Source organism: Danio aesculapii, chromosome 14, assembly GCF_903798145.1.
Source record: "Danio aesculapii chromosome 14, fDanAes4.1, whole genome shotgun sequence".
Lineage (NCBI taxonomy): Eukaryota > Metazoa > Chordata > Actinopteri > Cypriniformes > Danionidae > Danio > Danio aesculapii.
This window is the reverse complement of record NC_079448.1, coordinates 38,367,632-38,389,377: the sequence shown is the minus strand read 5'-3', so window position 1 is coordinate 38,389,377 and position 21,746 is coordinate 38,367,632. Positions and strand designations below refer to the sequence as shown.

The following is a 21,746-nucleotide window of genomic DNA, read 5'->3' as shown; positions in this document are numbered from 1 at the left end:
GCATCACCAAAAATTATTAAAGACCTGTGCATGTGATGTGCGATAAGTCGATTTATTGATTATTGTGACAGGCCTATTGTTGACTAAAAGTTCCATTGCAATTATTTCTCATTTGAGTATTAGTAGACTGTCTGCTTAATATTTGTTGATACTGCTCCTTCCTCAGACATTTAACTGACTATAAGAAATTATGCAAGTACATCTCAACTTACTCACTAACCCTAACCCAAACCTTACAGTCTTCTTATAATGTAAGTAGAATTAGTTGACATGTAGATGCAATGTAACTTAAATGAAACAAAAATGCGTTAAAGGGACCATCAAAATAAAGTGATACCTAAAATTTACATAAAAAGCCCTATATCATTTTTCTGTGTGAGACATCTCTGGCTTCTATTATTGCTTACATTTCACTTTTTGTAGTATGAAAATATTGTAGTGTACTGTATGTGTGCTGATCCAGAAACAGATTCACCAATTTAAAACCAAAAACAACCAGTTCTGATTTCCAGCCGGTGCGTCTTTGTTTTTGTTGTGTTGACTCTTCTGCCAGGGTGCCAGTCTGTCTCCCACATTTGGGCAGCTCGAGTTATTGGGTTAAGCATGTAGTTAATCAGCATTTAAGTGCATTTGCTTGCAGTGACCTAGAACGTCTGGAATCTCTTTATTTTGAGCAGGACCTCCAGCGGACCTGCTGTTTGCCAATATAGTGGATTTAAGGAAGATTAACACGGATGGCAAACTGATCAGAAAACTGCTAGAAGAACCAGGAGGCAATTTTACAGGAGTGGACTATGATCCAGTGCAGAACAAGGTAAAACATCACAAATGCACAATCACATACTGTACATGGCTGAAAGAGTTTACGGATTGGCAGCTAGTTATTATGACGTGTTTAAAACTGCCATCTAGTGGACATAAGATGTAACGCGACATGATGTTAGGAAATGGGTGTTCAGTGGCTCATGTTGATAACGTTTAAAAGTGTATCTGCTGTCATCTAGTGGGCAAAAGATGTACGAGCAGGAGGATACGTTTATACTTTAATTTACATGAACATTTTATACAGTATATATATTCAGGGGACTTCTGGTGCATTCACAGGGTTTCCATGGGGTCTTGAAAAGTCTTAAATTTCAAATAGTAAAATTTAGACCTTAAAGAGTCTTAAATATTGTCTTTTAGGTCTTAAATCCTTTTAAACAGGTCTTAATTTTCCTCTGTCTATGTAAGGCTATCCAATCACCAATAATCCGTCTAAATAAATAAATAAATAAATAAAACTCTATTTATTACTCTATTTATCTATATATATGTTATGTTGAAAAAAAGTGTATGCATACAACTAGGGCTTGCTTGTTTTGGCACATTATTTAACACATGTGGCAAAGAAATAACTAATTAGGTTTTTTGCATGGGGCAAGTAAACCTCTTTAAGTCTGAAATTTCATTTTATAATGGTCTTAAGAAGGTCTTAAAATGTCTTAAAATTGACTTTGTGAAACCTGCAGAAATTTCAATGTCTCAAGATTAATGAGTGTAAAGGAAAAAATGTGGAAACGCAATAAATAATTGAATCTATTAATAAATAAATCCATAACAAGTAAAAATGAAAAGGAGATTTATTTGGTAAAATATATACACTGGTAAATCCACATGAAGATATAGAAATGATTCAATAAATATATACGTAAAGCCAAAAAAATGCAGTAAAATAGAGGTAAATAATTTAGGAAATTCAAAACATTGTTGATTTATAATTCTGTATTTATGTATTTCTGTATGTTAGTGTACTGTGCTCAGCATATATAAGTACGCCCCTCACAAATCCCTCTTTTAAATTCATATTTTTAATAGGAAGCTATACAATATCATATTTGTGCATATACATTAAATCTGGAGCTTATCTAACAAAATAACTTACGATAATTGTTCAAAAACTAGTACACCCAAATGTATATGTTATAGAAAAATATTAAATACAAATTTTAAAAAGAGGAAAAATCAAGAGAAGCAAAAAAATTTGAAAAATGTATTTTTTTGTAGATTTTTTTTGCAATATTTTGCTTGAATTTAATTGAATCTTTTAATTTCTAAAAATGTTTGGTAACTAAAATATTATTTTAATAAATATATCTCAATTATCTCAAATACTCAATTATGCTGAGCACTGTACATATATTATTTTTAAATTAATTTTATTAATTCTAAATAATTCCTTATATTTAATATCTTTTTTATTTTTTAAATTTAATTAATTTCTACATGTAGTTTAATTTTTTATTTTGCTTTACAAATTGCAAAACAATCGATTAAAAATACAGAAGTTTACAAATCAGAACAAATGCTTAGGTTTTATAAAAATGTTTTATTTGATCTTTTAACATATCCTTATCTTTTTACATGGTTTCCGTTTTATTTGAAATTGTGATCAAGTAATGGTAATGATGGTGTGTTTTTGTTTGTATGTTTAGATATATTTTGCAGATAAAGGCCTGAAGCACATTGAGAGAGCTTCAATGGATGGAGAATTTAGAGAGCTGCTCTTCTCCACTGGACTGGACTCTCCTGAGGCTCTGGCTGTAGACTGGATTCACCGCAAACTTTACTGGACTGATAGTGGGTGAGGCACACACACATACGCATACACACACTTCCTCAAAACTGTAACTTACTTCCAGAGCTGAATTCAACATTTTGTGTTTCAGATTGTTCTTAATTTCCCGCAGCAGCTTAAATGGTTTCGACAGAGAGATCTTTATTAATGAAAACATCCAGAAACCCAGAGGCATCGCTCTTCATCCTCAGGCACAGTAAGACTTTTTGAAACTGTATGTTCATCGTTTTCTCTGCAGTATGTCTACTTCTTAATTTTGTACGCAGAAAATTATACAGACATTTCATCCTAAATATCCTACGTGTGAAAACAACATTTAACATTATTTTCAGAATATATATTGCACTGTGTTCAGAAATGCATTGTGGAGAGACTGAAGAAAATCACTCATATTAATGTATAATTATTCATTCATTCATTTTGCTTCAACTTAGAACTTTATTTATCTGGGGTCGCCACAGCGGAATGAACCGAAAACAATTCTAGCATATGTTTTACGCAGCGGATGCCCTTCCAGCTGCAACCCAGTAGTGGGAAACACTTATTCACACACCAGTCAAACACTATGGTCATTTTAGTTTATTCAATTGACCTATAGCGCATATGTTTAGACTGTGGCGGAAACCAGAGCACCTAGAGGAAACTCACACTAAAACGGGGAGAACATGCAAACTTCGCACTGAAATGCCAACTGACCCAGCCGGGACTTGAACCAGCGAACTTCTTGCTGTGAGGCGACAGTGCTAACCACTGAGGCACGGTGCCGCCTAGTGTAGAATTAACATTTTATCATTATTTATCATTATTTTATGAATATTGTAAAAAAAAAAAAGGCTTCTGGTAATCCTAAATATTCTAAAATAAATATTCTAAAAACGTAGTTCACTACACAACAAAATAAATGTATTAAAAGTACTGTATATGCAGAAAAAGGCATAAAAAAAGTGTGAAACAAGCTGACACAAATATTGAGGATTTTACAATAAATCATATTTCTAACTGAAATACATGAATCATGTTTCTCATTTCTCTTGTATTCAGCACAAATCCAAAGCCCAGTAAACAGCTGGTATTAGGATGCTTTTGGTTGAACTCTCTTTTGTCTATTTTCATCCTTTTTGGCTATTCAAACACATTTGTCCACATGAGAACAATCTAGTCTGTTGATCCAATAATTTTGACTAATAATTTTGACCTTAAAGTGAAGTTTCACAAACTAATTTCGAGAGGAGCACGTGATGTGATTGACTGCAGCTGGTCACCCATCTACAATCATTAGTTAGCAAAGAAGATTAATCCAAACTCACTATAAGTAGCCTAGCTAGAACTACTCCCTTACCTTCGTTTTCCGAAGAAAACCCCTATCCACCCCTTTTCCTCCTTTCCTCTTTTACCACAGGGAGCTCTCGAGAACCACCTGATCTCGCACTCCCCTTACATGCTCTATTGACCAGGCGGGAGCCCTGGGCTCAACAATCTCTGAGCTCAAGGTTCTTTCCCGGGACAGCATGCCAAACCTGCTAACATTTGTCAAACAATATCTAAGTGTGAACTCTTGAAATGTTTTTTTTAAAAATGTAAAAACCTGCTTTTATTCTAGCTGAAATAAAACAAACAAGAATTTATCCAGAAGAAAAAATATTATCAGACATACTGTGAAAATTTCATTGCTCTGTTGAACATCATTTGGGAAATATTTAAAAAGAAAACGTAATTAGGAAAATTAATTAATTAAAAATAATTTAATAATTATTAAATTATAATTCTAATAATTCTGACTTCAACTGTATATATATATACATATTGAAATATATATATATATATATTACATAATGAATGAGGATACACCATATGTATCTCAGTTCAGAAAAGAAAATAAAGGTAAACAATTTATTGGCCATATCACACAGCCATAATTCACTCAACCAAATCACATCTTGTAAAAAGAGTCCTTCACTATTTCTGGAAGTCATGGATTGCATAAGTAATTTTTCAAGTGCTTTTTAAATGCTAAAAAAGTGATGTATATTTGGGATATTTTGGTGAGTCTTGCCTCTTTGTGATGAATCGCTCGTTGCCTTCCTCATTTGTTAGTCATTTTGCATAAAAGCATCTGCTAAATGACTAAATATAAATCTAAAATATAGTACTTCGTTATTTATCATGTCATTTCAAGCAGTTCTGTTCACATATATACAATGAAATATCATGGATCTTATCATATAATCATGAAGCTATTCTCTGTGTGTCTGGAGGAAGATATATTGGACAGATATTGGTGATCGTCCCGCAGTGGAGCGGTCAGGTCTGGACAGAGACCAGCGTGAAACAGTGGTCAGCACCGGTCTGGTGTCTCCCAGTGGACTGGCTGTGGATCACGGCTCTCAGCGTCTGTACTGGTGTGACCTGAGCACAAGTGTGATTGAGACAGCCAACCTGGATGGTTCTTATCGCCGTATAATAAGCCAGAACCAAGTAGGTGAGGCTCCTCTGTCAAAACCCGCTAACGCACACACACATTGGTATTGGTGGTTTATGAGGACTCTCCATAGGCAATGTATTTTATATAGTTAAAAACACTTTTTATATGGCCCTACACTACTCTACCCCTAACTGTAAACCCAACCCTCACAGGAAACATATGACAAGTTCTTAATGCTAAAAGACACCGTTAAGTAGGGCTGCACAATATATTGTTTTAGCATCAATATAGCAATGTCTATATCTGTGTATGAAGACTATGCAGTGTTATTTTACATTTGATCATTTAATTTCTGTATTTGAATTCTTACAAATAGAGCTATTTTAAGTCATTTGGTGAAATTGTGTTCATATTTAAATAGATAATGCAGAAAAACAAAACATTGCATTGTCAGATTTTTCCAATATCGTGCAGTTCTGCCGTTAATTATGATTTTGAACAGTATTGAATTGCGAGGACACAAGGCATGTCCTCACACACCAACTTAATAGAGTACAACTAGCTCATACCCATGCCATTTTACACATTTCTATCCTTGTAAACCACCAAAACCAGTAAACACACATGTTGAGTTTTTTTTTTCATGGGGACTTCCCAGTTTTATACTGAACAGACTGTATATTCTGTATATTTTGTCCTCTTACCCTTAACCCTTACGGTGAGAATTAAGGGGGGGGTGGGGGTCTGACCTCCCTAATAAACCCTTGATCCCCCCTGAAGGACAATAAAACAGCATATGTGGGAGGTCAACTCTTTAAACAGTGGAAAGTAGCTCACATTGATCTGTATCTTAAATAATAACTTTACCAATAAAAATAATGAAATAAATATAACATACATTTACATTTGGCTACCCCTATAACGGTTCATACAATTGTGAATGCATGATCGCGCCCAGCAGCCACATTATGCAGGAAAATACTCATTAAGCAGGGTAGAATCTGTCTAGAGTCTAGAATCTGAACACCAGCAGATCTAGCATACAGACAGATACCGTAAGTGTTTGAAAAGCATTTTTCTTTAAAAAAAGGTGTTTTTAATCTACATATAGCCTAAAATCATATCTCATTTAAAATGCACCTGGAAAGTGCTTGAAAAGTCCTTAAATTTGACCCATCAGAGGTTATGGTATAGGTCAGAATCAATTCATTATCCCTCAAAACTTAAATAAGTTTGTTAACCAATGAGATGCCATTGAATTAAATATATGAATTTGGTTCACTTAAGCATGCATATTTATTTGCACAAACTACTGAAAATAGCTGACCCCCTGTAGTCAACTCTCACAGAAAAAGATTCTGCAGTTTCACATTTTCAAAAGTTTATTCTGTATGAATTATAAACTGTTTTCCTTATAGGGACCAATAACTAAATAAAAATTTCCTTCATTATCAAAAATGACTAGTGTTGCTATACTTGTGGGGGACCACACACACAATTTCAGTACACCAACATATAGAGTATGCATGCATGGAAAGTTACATAATTTAACATGTGTATTAAACTTTTTATTATATGTGCTGCATGTGTACATTTGTCCCAGGTCGTCCATTTGCCATGGCAGTATTTGAGAACGTGCTCTGGGTCAGTGACCTGGAGAATCGTGTGATCTTCCGGCTGGACATGAGATCTGGTCAAAACCCTGAGCGTTTACTTATTGACTCCATTCAACCAGCTGCTCTGGTTATTGTCCATCCTCTTGCCAAACCAGGTACAGATGCTGTATTCCATTATTATTCTATTATCTTTGTGTTTTGCTAATGTTTATAATCTTAAGAAGCTCTGAATGCTTAAACCCAACAGGAATGAGTTGACTACAGTGCACTGCATGTTTCTTTCTCCTAGGAGCAGATTTTTGTCTGGATGGAAATGGAGGGTGTGCACAAGTGTGTGAGAGCAGACTGGGACTCCCTCACTGCTCCTGTCACACCAATCACGTTCTTTCAGCTGATGGCAAAGGATGCCTGATGATTAATACATCATTCAGTGGTCTGTGTAATTAGAATGAAGCTAAAACACAATCATAAAAACCGACTTTTCACATTAATGCTTCGAAACCACTATTTTTCCACACAGAGTCCAATGATGGTGAATCAAATGATGGTCTGAGAAACAAAACCCTGAATGATGAGAGCACACCGCTGACCATGCTTTACACAGAGAAGATGGTTTCAGGTACAACGACATCTACAACAATCTCTTTTATCATAGATTATATATTTATTTCTCATTTTAATTCTAATGTAACAAAGAAAAATATATGCTCCGTAAGAACAATGTGCATTTAAATTTAAATGATCTGTTATGCAGATATGTAAACTGTTTTTTATATTCACTAATACTATATTGTAGTTCCATTAGGCATACACCACCAAATTTAACAAAATCAGTGACATTCAGAGATGGTAAAGGTACACACATCCTTTAGAAGTACAGATACTCGTGTTTAAAATGACTCTGGTAAGAGTTGAAGTACTGACTACACTTTTGTACTCAAGTAAAAGTAAAGAAATACAGCCTCAAAATGTACTTACAGGGTTTCTGCAGGGTCTTAAAAAGTCTTAAAATTTCTTAAATCTCAAAATCCAAATTTTAGACCTTAAAAAGTCTTAAACTTACTGAAATACGGTGTTGTTGGTCTTGAATCTTTTTAAACAGGTCTTAATTTAGACAGAAACTGCATTTCATTGCCTTGTACTTGTACATGTGTAATGACAATAAAGTTGAATCTAATTTTCCTTTGTTCATGTATTGCTACCAAATCTGGCCAAAACTCATACAATCACGAACAATCATCTCAATAAAACTTTTTAACTTTTTATTTAAAAAGGTAATTTTAACTCTATCATAATGATGTAATTATTTTCCTTACAGTTACATTTGTTTAAAAGTTTTCCATGTATTCACTGCTGAGGACACCGACCTGGACAGATTGTTGTGCCGAGATTTAGTTTATCATAGTTTTTAAAACTTTTAAAACAATTGTTCATTATTTAAAATTATGGAAAAAATGTTGGAAAAAAGTGTATGGATACAAGTAGAGCTTGCTTGTTTTTACAAAATATTTAAAATATATAGCTAAAAAATAAAATGTAAAATATTTTTATTTTTTATTATTAACGTATTACTAAATTAAAAATTAATTAAATTAAATAAATTAAATTAAAAATTAAATAAACTAATTAAATTATAAGATTTTTTTATAGGGCAAATATAAATCTTTTCCATCTGGGTCATTTGAAAAATTCCTTAACCCTTTATGGGTCTAAAATTTAATTCACAATGGTCTTAATAATGTTATAAAAAGTCTTAAATTTAACTCTGTGGAACCTGCAGAAACCCTGACTTAGATAAAAAGTTTCCATTACTTGTTTTTGTTTCACGCTGGCGACTAGACCTCACATCATATCGATACATTTATACAAAATAACTTACTTTTCTGATTTTGATGTAAAAAATATTGCTAATATTCACCAGGAAAGCAGCCAAGCAACATCACACTGCAATATTGCGAAACAAAACTGCTGAAAAATCTGTGTATCACCATCCTGATACAAACTCACTGCTTTCAACATGTAGTTTTTCTGCTTTTAGATCAAAATTAACAATTGCCCTTTATGTCCATTCATACACTCTAAAAAATGTAATATATCTTTACAAATAATAAATGTCATCAGTTTACACTGAATTTTGTCCAAAACATTTGCTTTTCTTTTGCTATAATAAATACTTAATATATTTGACTATTTTGGGCATTCGGCCAAAGCTGCTTCATTATCTTCAAAACTAAAATCAAAATATTCCATGTTGTCAGCGTTTCTTTGTAAAATACATTAATTAAAGGTCCCACAAAATTAAAATAATGTTTTTTTAGATGTTAGAATTGTTTTTAAAATATCTATAAGCTAGTGTGCTCCAAAATAGTGAGGATATAAAATTGATATTAACACGTAAAGCTTTGTAGTTTGTCATTTCCGCCTAAATGTATCAACGGTTTTATTTACATCACCTCATTCTTCAGTTTCTCAATAAATCATAACCAATCAAATGCTCACTAGTATCTGACATGCCTTGCCCCCTTCAAGACGCTTCTTGTTTGCTTTTCATTTGAGCTTATTTTTTAGCTAAACCACTCTCACTTGCAGAGCGGTGATAAAACAAAATGCTATAAGCAGTTTTTAAAAAGGGTGAGGAGCTACACTATGTCCCACCCTCTCTGTGTTTTGGTTGAGATTGTCAAACATCGAATAAAATGCATATTACAAAGCATTCAACAGGACCTTTAAGGTTGAAATAAACAATAACTACCATTAATAAATGCTGTAGAATTGTTCATTCTAAGTTCTTAGTTCATGTTAGTAAATACAATATATAATGAAACCTTATTTTTAAGTGTCGCCCCCAAAAAAAGAAAATCTCAAAATCTGAATGCCAAAAGCGAGATTTAGTAGATTTAGCGTGGTATAGTAGATGAAACTTCACCAACTGATGGAAATGAAGAAACCAGGCTCAGTTTGGGGACCATGAAACCAAACAAATGAAGAGGTATAACTGCTGTCCAATCAGCATTCACATCCTTCTTGTTATTGGTGCAGGTCCCAGACATCCCAGACAGGTTGTGTTCAAGATGGCCACATGGATCTGTGTTGAGGACTTGAGTGTTTACTCTTGAGGCCTTTATGTGCATGTCTGTGTGTGTTTGCACTAGATGTCAGATGGTTTTGATTTCACATAGACTCAAGCAGTTGGTTCGTGATGTATGTGTGAAACTGAATTTGAGTGTATGGATATTGATATGTGTGTGGGTGCAGTATGCGCCTGTTATTGGATGCATTGATCGGCCTTTATGTAAATTTGGCCTTGTTTGCATGAGTGCATACAGTATTGACAATATGTGCATGTTTGTGTGTGTGTATGTGTTTACACAGACGTTGATGAATGCAAAGCAGGCCTGGCAGATTGTCGTGTTTCTGAGGCTGAATGTGTGAACACGGCGGGTGGATATTTCTGTCAGTGCAAAAAAGGATTCAGTGGAGATGGTCATCACTGTGTTGGTATGACAAAACGCATTAATTTAAACACCATTTTACAAAACTAGTTAGTAGGTCTGCACAATATTGGAGAGATTGAACATTGCGATATTTTGTTATTCTGCGATATATGTTGCAATTTGGGCGTCACAGTGGCGCAGTGGATAGCACGATCGCCTCACAGCAAGAAGAGCGCTGGTTTGATCACCAGCTGTTGGCATTTTTGTTTGGAGTTTGCATGTTCTCCCCATGTTTGCGTGGGTTTCCTTCCCCACAGTCTAAAGACATATGGTGTAGGTGAATTGAATAAGCTAAACTGGCCATAGTGTATGTGTGTGAATGCAAGAGATTTTGGGTGTTTCCCATTGTTGCGTTGTGGCTGGAAGGGCATCTGCTGCGTAAAAAATATGCTGGATAAGTTGGCGGTTCATTCCACTGTGGCGACCCCTGATTAATAAAGGGACTAAGCCAAAAAGAAAATGAATGAATGAATGAATGAATGTTGCAATATGAGTACAATTTTACCAGAAGACCTGAATATCTCTGTTTGGAAAGAATTTATAATATTAGACTGATTTGGAAGATTCTGTAAGGTAGTGCATCTGCATAAAATATAATAACCAATCTACAAGCATAGAAATATATAATAATATACAATATACAAATCACATAAACAATGTGTTATTATTTAACAGTCTTAACTGTATTCAGGTTTACAGCAATTGAATAATCAAATGTCAAAAAATATGGCATAGTCTTCGTTGTATAAACCATTCAATAAAAATAATTGATAATAAAAATTTATTAAAAATCCTCATACAAATCACAGGCCTCAAACACATGCAAATGTTCAATTATAATCCAAACTCAACACTGCATATCCTCTCAGCAAGCAATTTGTTTTTAAAAAGATGTCTAATAGACGTCTAAACATAGTCGGCTTGGCTAAAACAAGCTAAATTTAGGCTGTCAGTGACAATCTAATAAACGTCTAAGAATAGGCCAAAACTAGACTAGACTAACAGAAATGAACGACTACACATATTAAGTCTGTCTAATCTGTCTATTTTATGACTAGCCTAGTTTTGGACTATTCTTAGATGTCTATTGGTTTTCACTGAGAGCCCAAGTTTAGCCTTGTTTTAGCCAAGCTATATACGTTTAGATGTCTGATAGAGGTCTATTAAACACACAATTGTTTGCTGGGCTGCGATATGACTATTGTGAATGATCACATTGCGATATTGATGCTGAAACGATATATTGTGCAGCCCTAGTACCCATTGCTGCTAGCAGTGTTGATTGCTTTCTTTGCTTTTAATTGACACTGCAAAACAACCATTTTATTTTATTTTATTTTATTTTATTTTATTTTATTTTATTTTATTTTATTTTATTTTATTTTATTTTATTTTATTTTATTTTATTTTATTTTTTATTTTCCTTTCTATAAATAAGCAACATTTTAAAATATAGTAAAATAGAAAATTTTATTTAAATTTTACCAATATTCCTCAATATTACACAGTTTTTTGTGACTTTTAATTTAGGTTTTTTTATTATTAGTTAAAATTAGTTATTACTTTTTCATATTTTTGTTGTCCATTTTGAATTTCGACTTTATTTTTGCCATTTTATTTTCATTTTATTCGATTTTCTAGATGTTTTTAAAATGCCCGACTAGTTAAAAATGTGTTTTAGATTTAGTCAATTAAAGTTTCAAATAAATTCAATGAAAATGAAATATATATTGTATGTTTGGATTGTTGCAGATATAGACGAGTGTCAACTAGATTTCCATGACTGCGATGTAAACGCTGAGTGTTTCAATGCAGTAGGAGAATATCAGTGTAGATGCCGATCTGGCTTCACAGGCACTGGTTTCAGTTGTCAGGGTAAGAAATATTAATTAAACTGAAAAACCACCTTCTTAATAAGCATTATAGCATTCATGTTATCTGTAATTATGGTTTAAACGTGATAATCTGAATTTGTGCTAGATGATATGGACTAATATGAACACACTAACAGTAAATGCACTAACATTTAGCAGTACTGTATGGTGCAACATAACAGTGACCTGATTTTCATGCTCTGTTTCCTGTTTCAGCAGCATTGAACGGCGCCTCCTTGTGGCCGAGTACTGCTAGTCCACCTGATGTCACTTCAACATGGCAACACAATAATGGCATGCAGAGCTGCCCCTCCACACACGACTCATACTGTCTGTATGGCGGAGTCTGCTTCTATTTTCCTGAGATGGAGTCTTATGCCTGCAAGCAAGTGTTTACTCCTAGTCACACAGAAAAATCAGACCAATCCTTGTTTTTGCTTTTTCCACATTTCGCTCAAGCTCTAAAGCCGATTTTTAAAATATGGCTTTCTGAAATAAGCAGTAGATGGCAGTCTTGTACTGAGAATCATTTTGCCTTTTATTGAACATTTGCCCTTGACAAAAAGGACACGTTAATCATATTCCTCATTGCAATTTTATTCTTCAGTTTGGATCTCTTTGTCCCCTGACAGATATGATGAATATTGCATTTAATGATGCTCTATGTGTATGTGTGTGTGTGTGTGTGCGTGCGTGCGTGCGTGTGTGTGTGTGATGCAGCTGTGTGCTAGGTTACATGGGGGAACGCTGTCAGTTCAGTGATCTTGAATGGTGGGAGTTGCAGCAGGCTGAAGAGGAGAAGAGGAGGAATATGGTTATAGCCGTGTGTATTGTGCTCCTCATCACCATTCTCTCCATCGCTGCCTGCATTACCTTCTGCTATGGGTGAGAGTCAGAGCAAAGCCAATCTGTTAATAACACACTTAATCATTTCTGTTAATGTTATTAAGAGTAAATAATAAATGATCTGCATTAATATATAATATTTTATGTTCAAACAAATAATATGTATTCTACATGACCATCAGTATGGACACCTAAAGTATTGCAATTATATTTTGAATTTCCTGAATTTGAATGAAACTTGATTGTAGATCATGCAAAGGATGCACAATTTAAATCTTATATAGTTCTAAACTAAGACATATATATAGAAAACAAAGTTTGCCAAGTAATAATGCCAAGATAGATAGATAGATAGATAGATAGATAGATAGATAGATAGATAGATAGATAGATACATAGATAGATAGATAGATAGATAGATAGATAGATAGATAGATAGATAGATAGATAGATAGATAGATAGATAGATAGATAGATAGATAGATAGATAGATAGATAGATAGATAGATAGATAGATGCATAGATGCATAGATGCATAGATGGATATATGTGGATGGGTGGATAGACAGAAGGATGGATGGATGGATGGATGGTCGATGGATGGATAGATAGAGGGATGGATGAATGGATGGATAAATGGATGGAGGATAGATAGATAGATAGATAGATAGATAGATAGATAGATAGATAGATAGATAGATAGATAGATAGATAGATAGATAGATAGATAGATAGATAGATAGATAGGGATGGATGGATAGACAGAAGGATGGTCGATGGATGGATAGATAGATAGTGGGATAGATGGATGAATGGATGGATAAATGGATGGATGGAGGATAAGTGGATGGATAGAGGATAGATAGATAGATAGATAGATAGATAGATAGATAGATAGATAGATAGATAGATAGATAGATAGATAGATAGATAGATAGATAGATAGATAGATAGATAGATAGATAGATAGATAGATAGATAGATAGATAGATAGATAGATAGATAGATAGATAGATAGATAGATAGAAATATCAAATTGAAAAAAGCTCAAAACCAGAGCATCTAGCACATTTTTAGATGTAATGCCTCTGATTTGTAGTGGATTCAAGGGACAAGATGAAAATAGAGACTGTGACAAAAAAATGGCTCAAAAACAACCTTTTTTCATTTCATCCAAGAGCAGTAATGGTTCGATCGCTGCCGGTCTGGGTTCATTTCCCTGCTTTAGCAGGTGAACAGCGTGTAAAAGTGGCATTAAATTGTTTATTAGGAGAGGAGGCCTGAGCCAAGGCCAGGGAAAGATTTAAAGATCATTTCATCCCATTGAGCATGTGTCAGTAGACTTATAACACACACACACACACACACACACACATCAAAACAGCTGGGTGACTATTTCCTCGCCCTGGTAAAGTATCAAATTCTCTATGCCTGTGTTTAGAGGGTTTAGTGACAGTGAGCCGTGATGTTGTGTTTTCTTCAGCATACTTATGTGTGGTTCCTCAAGCCTTTGCACCTCAGTGCTGCAATTGCACGCTTTCAATTACATGCTTGGTTTAGCTTGTACTACAGCAATTACACATCAAAATAGGTCATTCCTACAGCCTAAAATGGACCCAGCGATCTATAACCTTATTTAAAAGCTACATGGGTGGCAATTTTTCTGTCAAAAATTGCGTTTTTCACTTGGTTACTCATTTTCCATTTTATTTTTCTTCCAATTTTTTTATCTACATCAGCGGTCACACACACACACACACACAAACAGGATACTATTTTGGTTTATCCCAAAGCCCATTATTGCCCCAGGTGTAGGGGTGAGACACCCACATATCAAATACACGCTTGTAATAATGCTACTTATCATACCTTCACGTCTCACTGCAGGTCTCCAGATTTCATTCTCACTCAACAGGATGCAGAGATTGGTTTTGGCCTCGGTGTCAGTTAGCAGACTGCCAGAAAAAAAATCAAAACACCTCAGATTACTATTTACATAGATATGAATGTAATACATTTCCTAGGAGCCAGCTCAATGAGTTTGACATTCAGCCTTTCAGAAACTAACAAAGGAAATACATTCAAAGGTCACTGAACCTACAGACTTCATAACTCAAGCACACAAGCTTCATCAGTAAAATAGAAAGATTTGTCATTTTAGAAATATGTTTTTTCTCTGGTATAAGATTTATTCATTTATTCATTCATTTACCTGCCATAGTCCCTTTATTCATCAGAGGTCGCCACAGCGGAATGAACTGCCAACTTATCCAGCATATGTTTTACACAGCGGATGGCCTTACAGCTGCAACCCAGTACAGGGAAACATCCATACACTCTCACATTCACTACAAACAATTTAGCTTACTCAATTCACCTATAGCACATGTCCTTGGCCTGTGGGGGGGGGACCAGAGCACCCAGAGGTAACAAACACGAACATGCAAACTCCACAAAGAAACGCCAACTGACCCAGCTGGGGCTTAAACCAGTGACCTTCTTGCTGTGAGGTGACAGTGCTAAGCCACCGTGCCACCCCAGTATGAGATTTATATTTACATTAATTTATGATAGTTATGAAGAGTATCCACATTTTATTTTGCATGACTACTATGTTTTAAATTATATGCTGGTTTTTCGGTTTGTCAAACAAAAGAACTGAAACAAATTAAGATTATCAAATTACAAAAATCCTAAAAATGTATGTATGTAAAGTAATGTTTTTTTCAAGAAACAGGAAGTTCTTATAACTTAGGCTTAACCTTAACCTATAATTTTAATTCATTCATTCATTCATTCATTTTCCCTGGTTTATTCATCAGGGCTTGCCACAGTGGAATAACCACCAACTTATCCAGCATACGTTTTACACAGTGGATGCCCTTCCAGCTGCAAGCCAGTACTCGGAAACATCCATACACTTTCACATTCACACACTCATACAATACGGCCAATTTAGCTTATTCAATTCACCTAGAGCGCATATCTTTGGACTGTGGGGGAAACCGGAGTAGCCAGACGAAACCCATGCAAACACAGGGAGAACATGCAAACTCCACACAGAAATGCCAACTGACCCAGCCGGGACTCAAACCAGCGACCTTGCTGTGAGGTGACAGTGCTAACCTGTGTGGCCCCTTTATCATTTTATTCTTTTGCAATTTAGTATAACAATAAACACACAAGGGCAATAACTGAAAACATAGAAAGAATTAGACATGACAAATCCATTTTTGAATTTAGCCGCAAATCAAAACAAATAACTTCAAAATAAGTTTAAGGCTTTAAAATAATGTACAGTTTTTTTATTTTATCATTTCTTGTTTCTTTTAATGTATAAAGGTTGTGTCCCATTTTTATCTGAAAATTAGTAAAACGCAGGGGAGTTGTTTGGTGTCACAGAATGACAGCTGGAGTTTGACTTTACAAATAAATGTTTTTAAATACATAAATGTATTTTTCTAGGCAAGTATTTAATGGGCCTGTTTCAGTAAGGAGGTTCAACCAACTCGAAGTTTAAACTTAAACTCTGAGTTGACTTACAGAGAGATTAAAAATTCTGAGTTTTCGGTTTCAGAACTGCTAATCTGAGTTAGATCAATCAAGTCTGAGTAGATTAAGTCAGAGTTAAAAAAAGAGATTAGCATTTTTTTCTCTAGCTGAACTTGATGTGCTCATGCAAAAGTATAGCAAATATGACCATATATTTAAAAAAACAAAGCAACACCACTGCATTAGCGAAACAGAGTCCGTTATCTTGGGAAAACATAGCTGCTCAAGTTAATGCGCAAGGTTACATTTAAAATATTTAAAGTATAATAAAAAATAAGTAATGTAAAGTGTGACGTTTATAGACTTTTCACTTGAAAAAGTGGAGAATTGGCAGTAATTTTGAAGTCATTTCTGATGTAATTGCATGAAATTACATAAAATAGGCTACTGTATACTTTCTACAACAAATTTGACAAAACAAGAATGCATATTACTCAATGTTCAGTGGAAATGGTTAATTTAAGGTTCCCAATTTTACACACGTTGGTCAGTAAAAAGTCAAAAATTTTATTGATCGAGTGGTAGAGGTGGATATGACATCTAGAATGAAAGCAGTACTAAAAATAGTTTTTAGAACAAGTAATGATCCCATTAATATAGTTACAGTACATGGCTCTGTCGAAGGTCAGTGAATATAAGCTAATTATTTATTTTTTTGCAGTAATATCAAAGGTAAAACTTAAAACTATGGTATTGAATCTAATTGTAATTTTCCCCAAAAAAATGGACAAGCCATTCTCGTAATTTTATTCTTTGGGTGACTGAAATTAAGGTAGAAAATGACTAAGACGAGAAAAACACTTTGTCTTTAAAAAAGGGGAGGAGACCGACAGAAACTCAGAGCTTAGAGAATAAAACCTGCTCATGCTATGACCAGGTTAGGTACAGGTTAGGTACCACGGTAACTGACTCTGAGTAAGTTACCTCTCTTTCAAGAAACAGGTTTGACTTACCGTGCATTCTCGAGTTTGACAAACTTGCCATTTTGAAACGGAAAACCCAGAGTTTCTCTCATTTCAGGGTTAACATACTCTGAGTTTTCACTCAACCTCCTTTCTGAAACGGGGGCCAATATTTATGAACAATATTAAAAATAAAATCAAAGAGTTATAAATAAAATAATTATAAAATAAATGGAAATTATAAATACATACAAACATACAGTACATGCAAAGGCTAAATGCAAACATGTATAAATAAATTAATAAATAAATAATCAAATAAATAAAATTAAATCAATAAATAATCATTGTTACAGGCGTGTTTTTGTGGCTGTCAACTTATGCACAAACAGTGTGACCTCTATGATCGTTTTGTTAAAATGATGCAAAAGTGCGTTCCAAAGAGAAGCTTTTTTTTGACCCCTACACCCACACTCCTTTTGCTCTCATAATTCATGTAAAGCTTCTTGGGGTGTAGGAAAAAAGTGGATAAGAGTGTTTTGTTGTTTATCAGGCCAAAAAGACATTTTGGAGGGTGTCCCTCAGAGGATGGTGTTGGAGAAATGAGCGCAAGTGAGGACAGTTTCACTGAGACCACAGCAGCCGCTCCAGAGGTAAGAGGTTTCTTAAGAACTTTTGACTTGTTTGTTTTTTTGGGGGATTTTGTGTATTTAAACATGATGTGTACGCAGGTCTATGTGGTTTTGGACACTTCTACATGCGCTGATGAAAAGCTCCTTCATGTTCAGTGTACCAGATCAACAATATGCTCCTCTTGCCCTACACAAACAGGTATGAATTTACAGCCATAGATTGCACCACACTTGTTTCAGTTGATAGAATAATTTAGAAATTGATATTTACAGTATACCGTACATATATATTTTGTGCTTATTCAGATATAGCAAATTAATAACTTACATTTGTTTCATTTTTGGTATACTTGACAAAACAAAATATCACATTTTGTTTAAAAAAATCTAGTGAACATGTCTAATTAAGAAAACATGTCCAAAAAACTTAAAGTAACCTTATTGAAACTATAAACATTTCATCAAAAACCTTTTTATTATTAGTTTTTTTTTTAACCCAAAACATTTTTTAATTGGTTATTTATGAAATTATATCTAGGTCTAATATATTAAGCCAATATATTGTATATGTACAGTAAATATTTTAATTTTAAGTGTATTGTTTAATAAATTAATATTGGTTTTAACCTAGTTCTGCTGTTTTGAGGACACTGAAGGATGATGTTGTTCAAGATGAAATAACATCTAACTAAATGGGTCATTCTGTTCAGTTTTTTCTTCCCATTGATGTCATGTTGGATATACAAATTAACTAAAAATCAACTAAACTGTAAATACAAACATGACAAAATAAAACAAGATCTTCAGCCATAGATTGCACCACACTTGTTTCAGTTGATAGAATCATTTATAAATTGATATTTACAGTATACATTACATATACTGTATGGTTTGTGCTTATTCAGATAGAACAAATTAATAAAATACATTTGTTTAATTTTTGGCACTTAAAAATAAATGTTAGGAAAACAAAATAACACATTTTATTTTAAAAGAATTCTAAAAAAGTATCTCTAAAAAAATCTTTAATAGAAAATTTAAATAAGTAACCTTATTATAACTATGTACATGCTTTTGAAGTATATTCCAAAACTACTTAATACATTTTATTTTCAAGTATTTGGTTATTTGAATATTTTTGTTAATATTTGTCTTTTTTAACCAAACAATATTTTAAAAATGAGTTAATTAGGAAATTATATAGGTCTAATATATTAACCCAATATTCTGTATATGTACTAAGGCTGCACGATATTTAAAAAAAAAACGTGCATTGCAATATTTTCATTTTCTGCCATTTATATTGTAATATTTCACCAAGTAACTTTTATAGCTCTATTTTGAAATAATTAATACATTTATATTGAATGGGAAGATTTTTAGAGCAGTGCATCTGCAGAAAATATAATAAACTAATTACCAGCATAGATAAATACAGTACACTGTCAGAAATAAAGGTACACAAGCTGTCACTGGGGTGGTACCTTTTCAAAAGGTATGCATTTGTACTTAAAGGGTACATATTGGTACCTCAAAAGTATATATTAGAACCTATAAATTTTAAGAGGAACATTTTTGTACTTTTTAGGTACTAATATGTACCATTGACGTAATAATATGGACGTTGTAGGTACAAATTTATACCATTTGAAAAGGTACCACCCCAGTGACAGCTTGTGTACCTTTATTTCTGAGTGTAGAGCAATGGTATAAATGGAGTCTAACAGTATTCAGGTACAGAAATAAAATAATCAAACAAACGATCAAGTTGTATAGTCTTCATTACATACATTAATAAATAAAATATTTTTTGTTAAAGCTACAAAATGCAATAATTCCTTGTGCAGAAATCCTTTAAACACAGTCACAGGCCTTAAAACACACACAACTAATAAACTTGCATGTTTTCATGGTTAAACTGAAATGACTCCACAATCGTACCTGGTCAACTATAATCCAGACTCCACATTACAGATCCTGCAGATATTCACACATTGCGATATCAGTGCTAAAACAATATATTGTGCAGCCCTAATGTGTACAGTGAATATTTGAATTTGTAATATAGTTTAATAAATTAATATATACAAAAAGAAGAAACATGTCAATGACTCATCTAATTTTTTATTTACTCTATTAATTCTTATTCTTCAAATTCTGATATATCTAATAATTTTATTCATATATATTATGTTTGTTTTCTTTTTCAGAGACTGGAAAGCTACAGAGAGATGGCTGTAGCCTGGCTTTTTCCATCTGCTCAGTATCCAGCGATATTCCCAAAATACTGCTTACAGAGAAAACCACTGATAATCTAATCTCCTTAGAGGATGCTCAGAGTCAGATAACATCCCAGTGATTCACCACAAATAGTATGACCCATGAACTGCTAATGTAAATATGTTCAATATTAAAGTCACTGTCATTCAGTGGTACAATACATTACAGTACTTTTTTTTTTTACAAGATTCCACGTTCAAGTAGATGTAGTTATTTGTTGCCAGATTTTATACAAAAGTAGGTCACAGCCTATTTGCGGAAGTCAACGATCCTTAAAAACCATAGAATATGTTAAGACTATTTCATTTAATCTAAAGAAAATCTTGCCATTTAATTTCACTATTGAGCCACGATTAGACATAAAATCCAAAACCGTTTCTCCAAAACTGACGTTACACTAGCTTTGTAAATATTAAAGATGCCTCGTTTTGTTTTGAGACATTGGGTAGGATGTTATATTGAATCTTTTGTATTATAGTTATGAAAAACCATCACTGTTTTAGTAATGGAAAACTGGCGAAGAGGAAAATCAGACACACATCCTGCTTTGTGAGCAGAAAATAACATGCACTTGGCCTATTTTGCTTCAGGTGTTTGAGAATAACATTTCAGTGGCGTATCTGGACCTGCTGACATCAATTCACAAAGAGACACATTCAATGCTGAAATCTTACGTATCAAAACCTTATTAAACAGATTTATGTCTCGGTATCCAAAAGATATAAACAGATATGTAAACATGATATTTAAATGGATTAAAGTCTCCGGTTAGTGAATGAATCATGCGTAAATTATTCAAAATAGTAGGTCAGAATCCGCTCTGCCTTCTCGATCAAATGTTTCACAAGTCTTATAAAATATACACGATATTTAGGCATATATATATATATATATGTCAGTGTTACTAACATACAGTGTGTGCTGGGATTATATGGTTTTAACCTAGTTCTGCTGTTTTGAGGACACTGAAGGACGATGTTATTTAAGATGAAATAACATCTGACTGAATGGGTTGTTTTCATTCTCTTCAGCTTTTTCTTCCCATTGATGTGATGTTGAATATACATATTTACAACTAAACTGTGAATATAAACATGTACACATGCCAAAATAAAACAAAATCATCTGAAGCTCCCAGCGTTCCAAGCTTCATTTGAAAGGAATAGCAAAAAATCTAGCATTGTGAAAAAAAACTGTATACCAAAGCATGCAGATTATATTCGTTTTAATATTTACATCCCACTTTATGGCCTTAAGTAATACCTAAAATTAATAATTTGTTACAATGCACTTATTGAGTAAATACTTGTTTTACATTGTATTATGCTTGATTAAATACCTGCATGTAATTACATCTGTAATTAACTTTTGTAATTACATTTATAATTACACTGTTGACCATCCCTTATACCTTAACCCACCTTTAAACCAACCCATACCTCAAACCTGTGCCTTAGCCTACCCATATCCCACCTCAATAGTACCAGACTTGTCTTGCACTACATTATGAA

At 33.6% G+C, this 21,746-nt stretch overlaps 1 protein-coding gene across 1 annotated transcript in view; it reads left to right on the top strand.

The window, feature by feature from the left end:
- Positions 1 to 21,015, top strand: part of egf (epidermal growth factor) — a 44,472-nt gene extending 23,457 nt beyond the window's left edge. Inside the window, 14 exon segments of the mRNA XM_056472176.1 lie at positions 678 to 814; positions 2,475 to 2,684; positions 2,686 to 2,813; positions 4,873 to 5,096; positions 6,643 to 6,810; positions 6,945 to 7,088; positions 7,176 to 7,274; positions 10,028 to 10,153; positions 11,902 to 12,024; positions 12,240 to 12,408; positions 12,744 to 12,908; positions 17,877 to 17,976; positions 18,055 to 18,154; positions 20,166 to 21,015. Coding sequence (XP_056328151.1) covers positions 678 to 814; positions 2,475 to 2,684; positions 2,686 to 2,813; positions 4,873 to 5,096; positions 6,643 to 6,810; positions 6,945 to 7,088; positions 7,176 to 7,274; positions 10,028 to 10,153; positions 11,902 to 12,024; positions 12,240 to 12,408; positions 12,744 to 12,908; positions 17,877 to 17,976; positions 18,055 to 18,154; positions 20,166 to 20,314 — 2,042 coding nt within the window. The 3' untranslated portion in view covers positions 20,315 to 21,015.
- Positions 21,016 to 21,746: the final 731 nt, after the last annotated feature.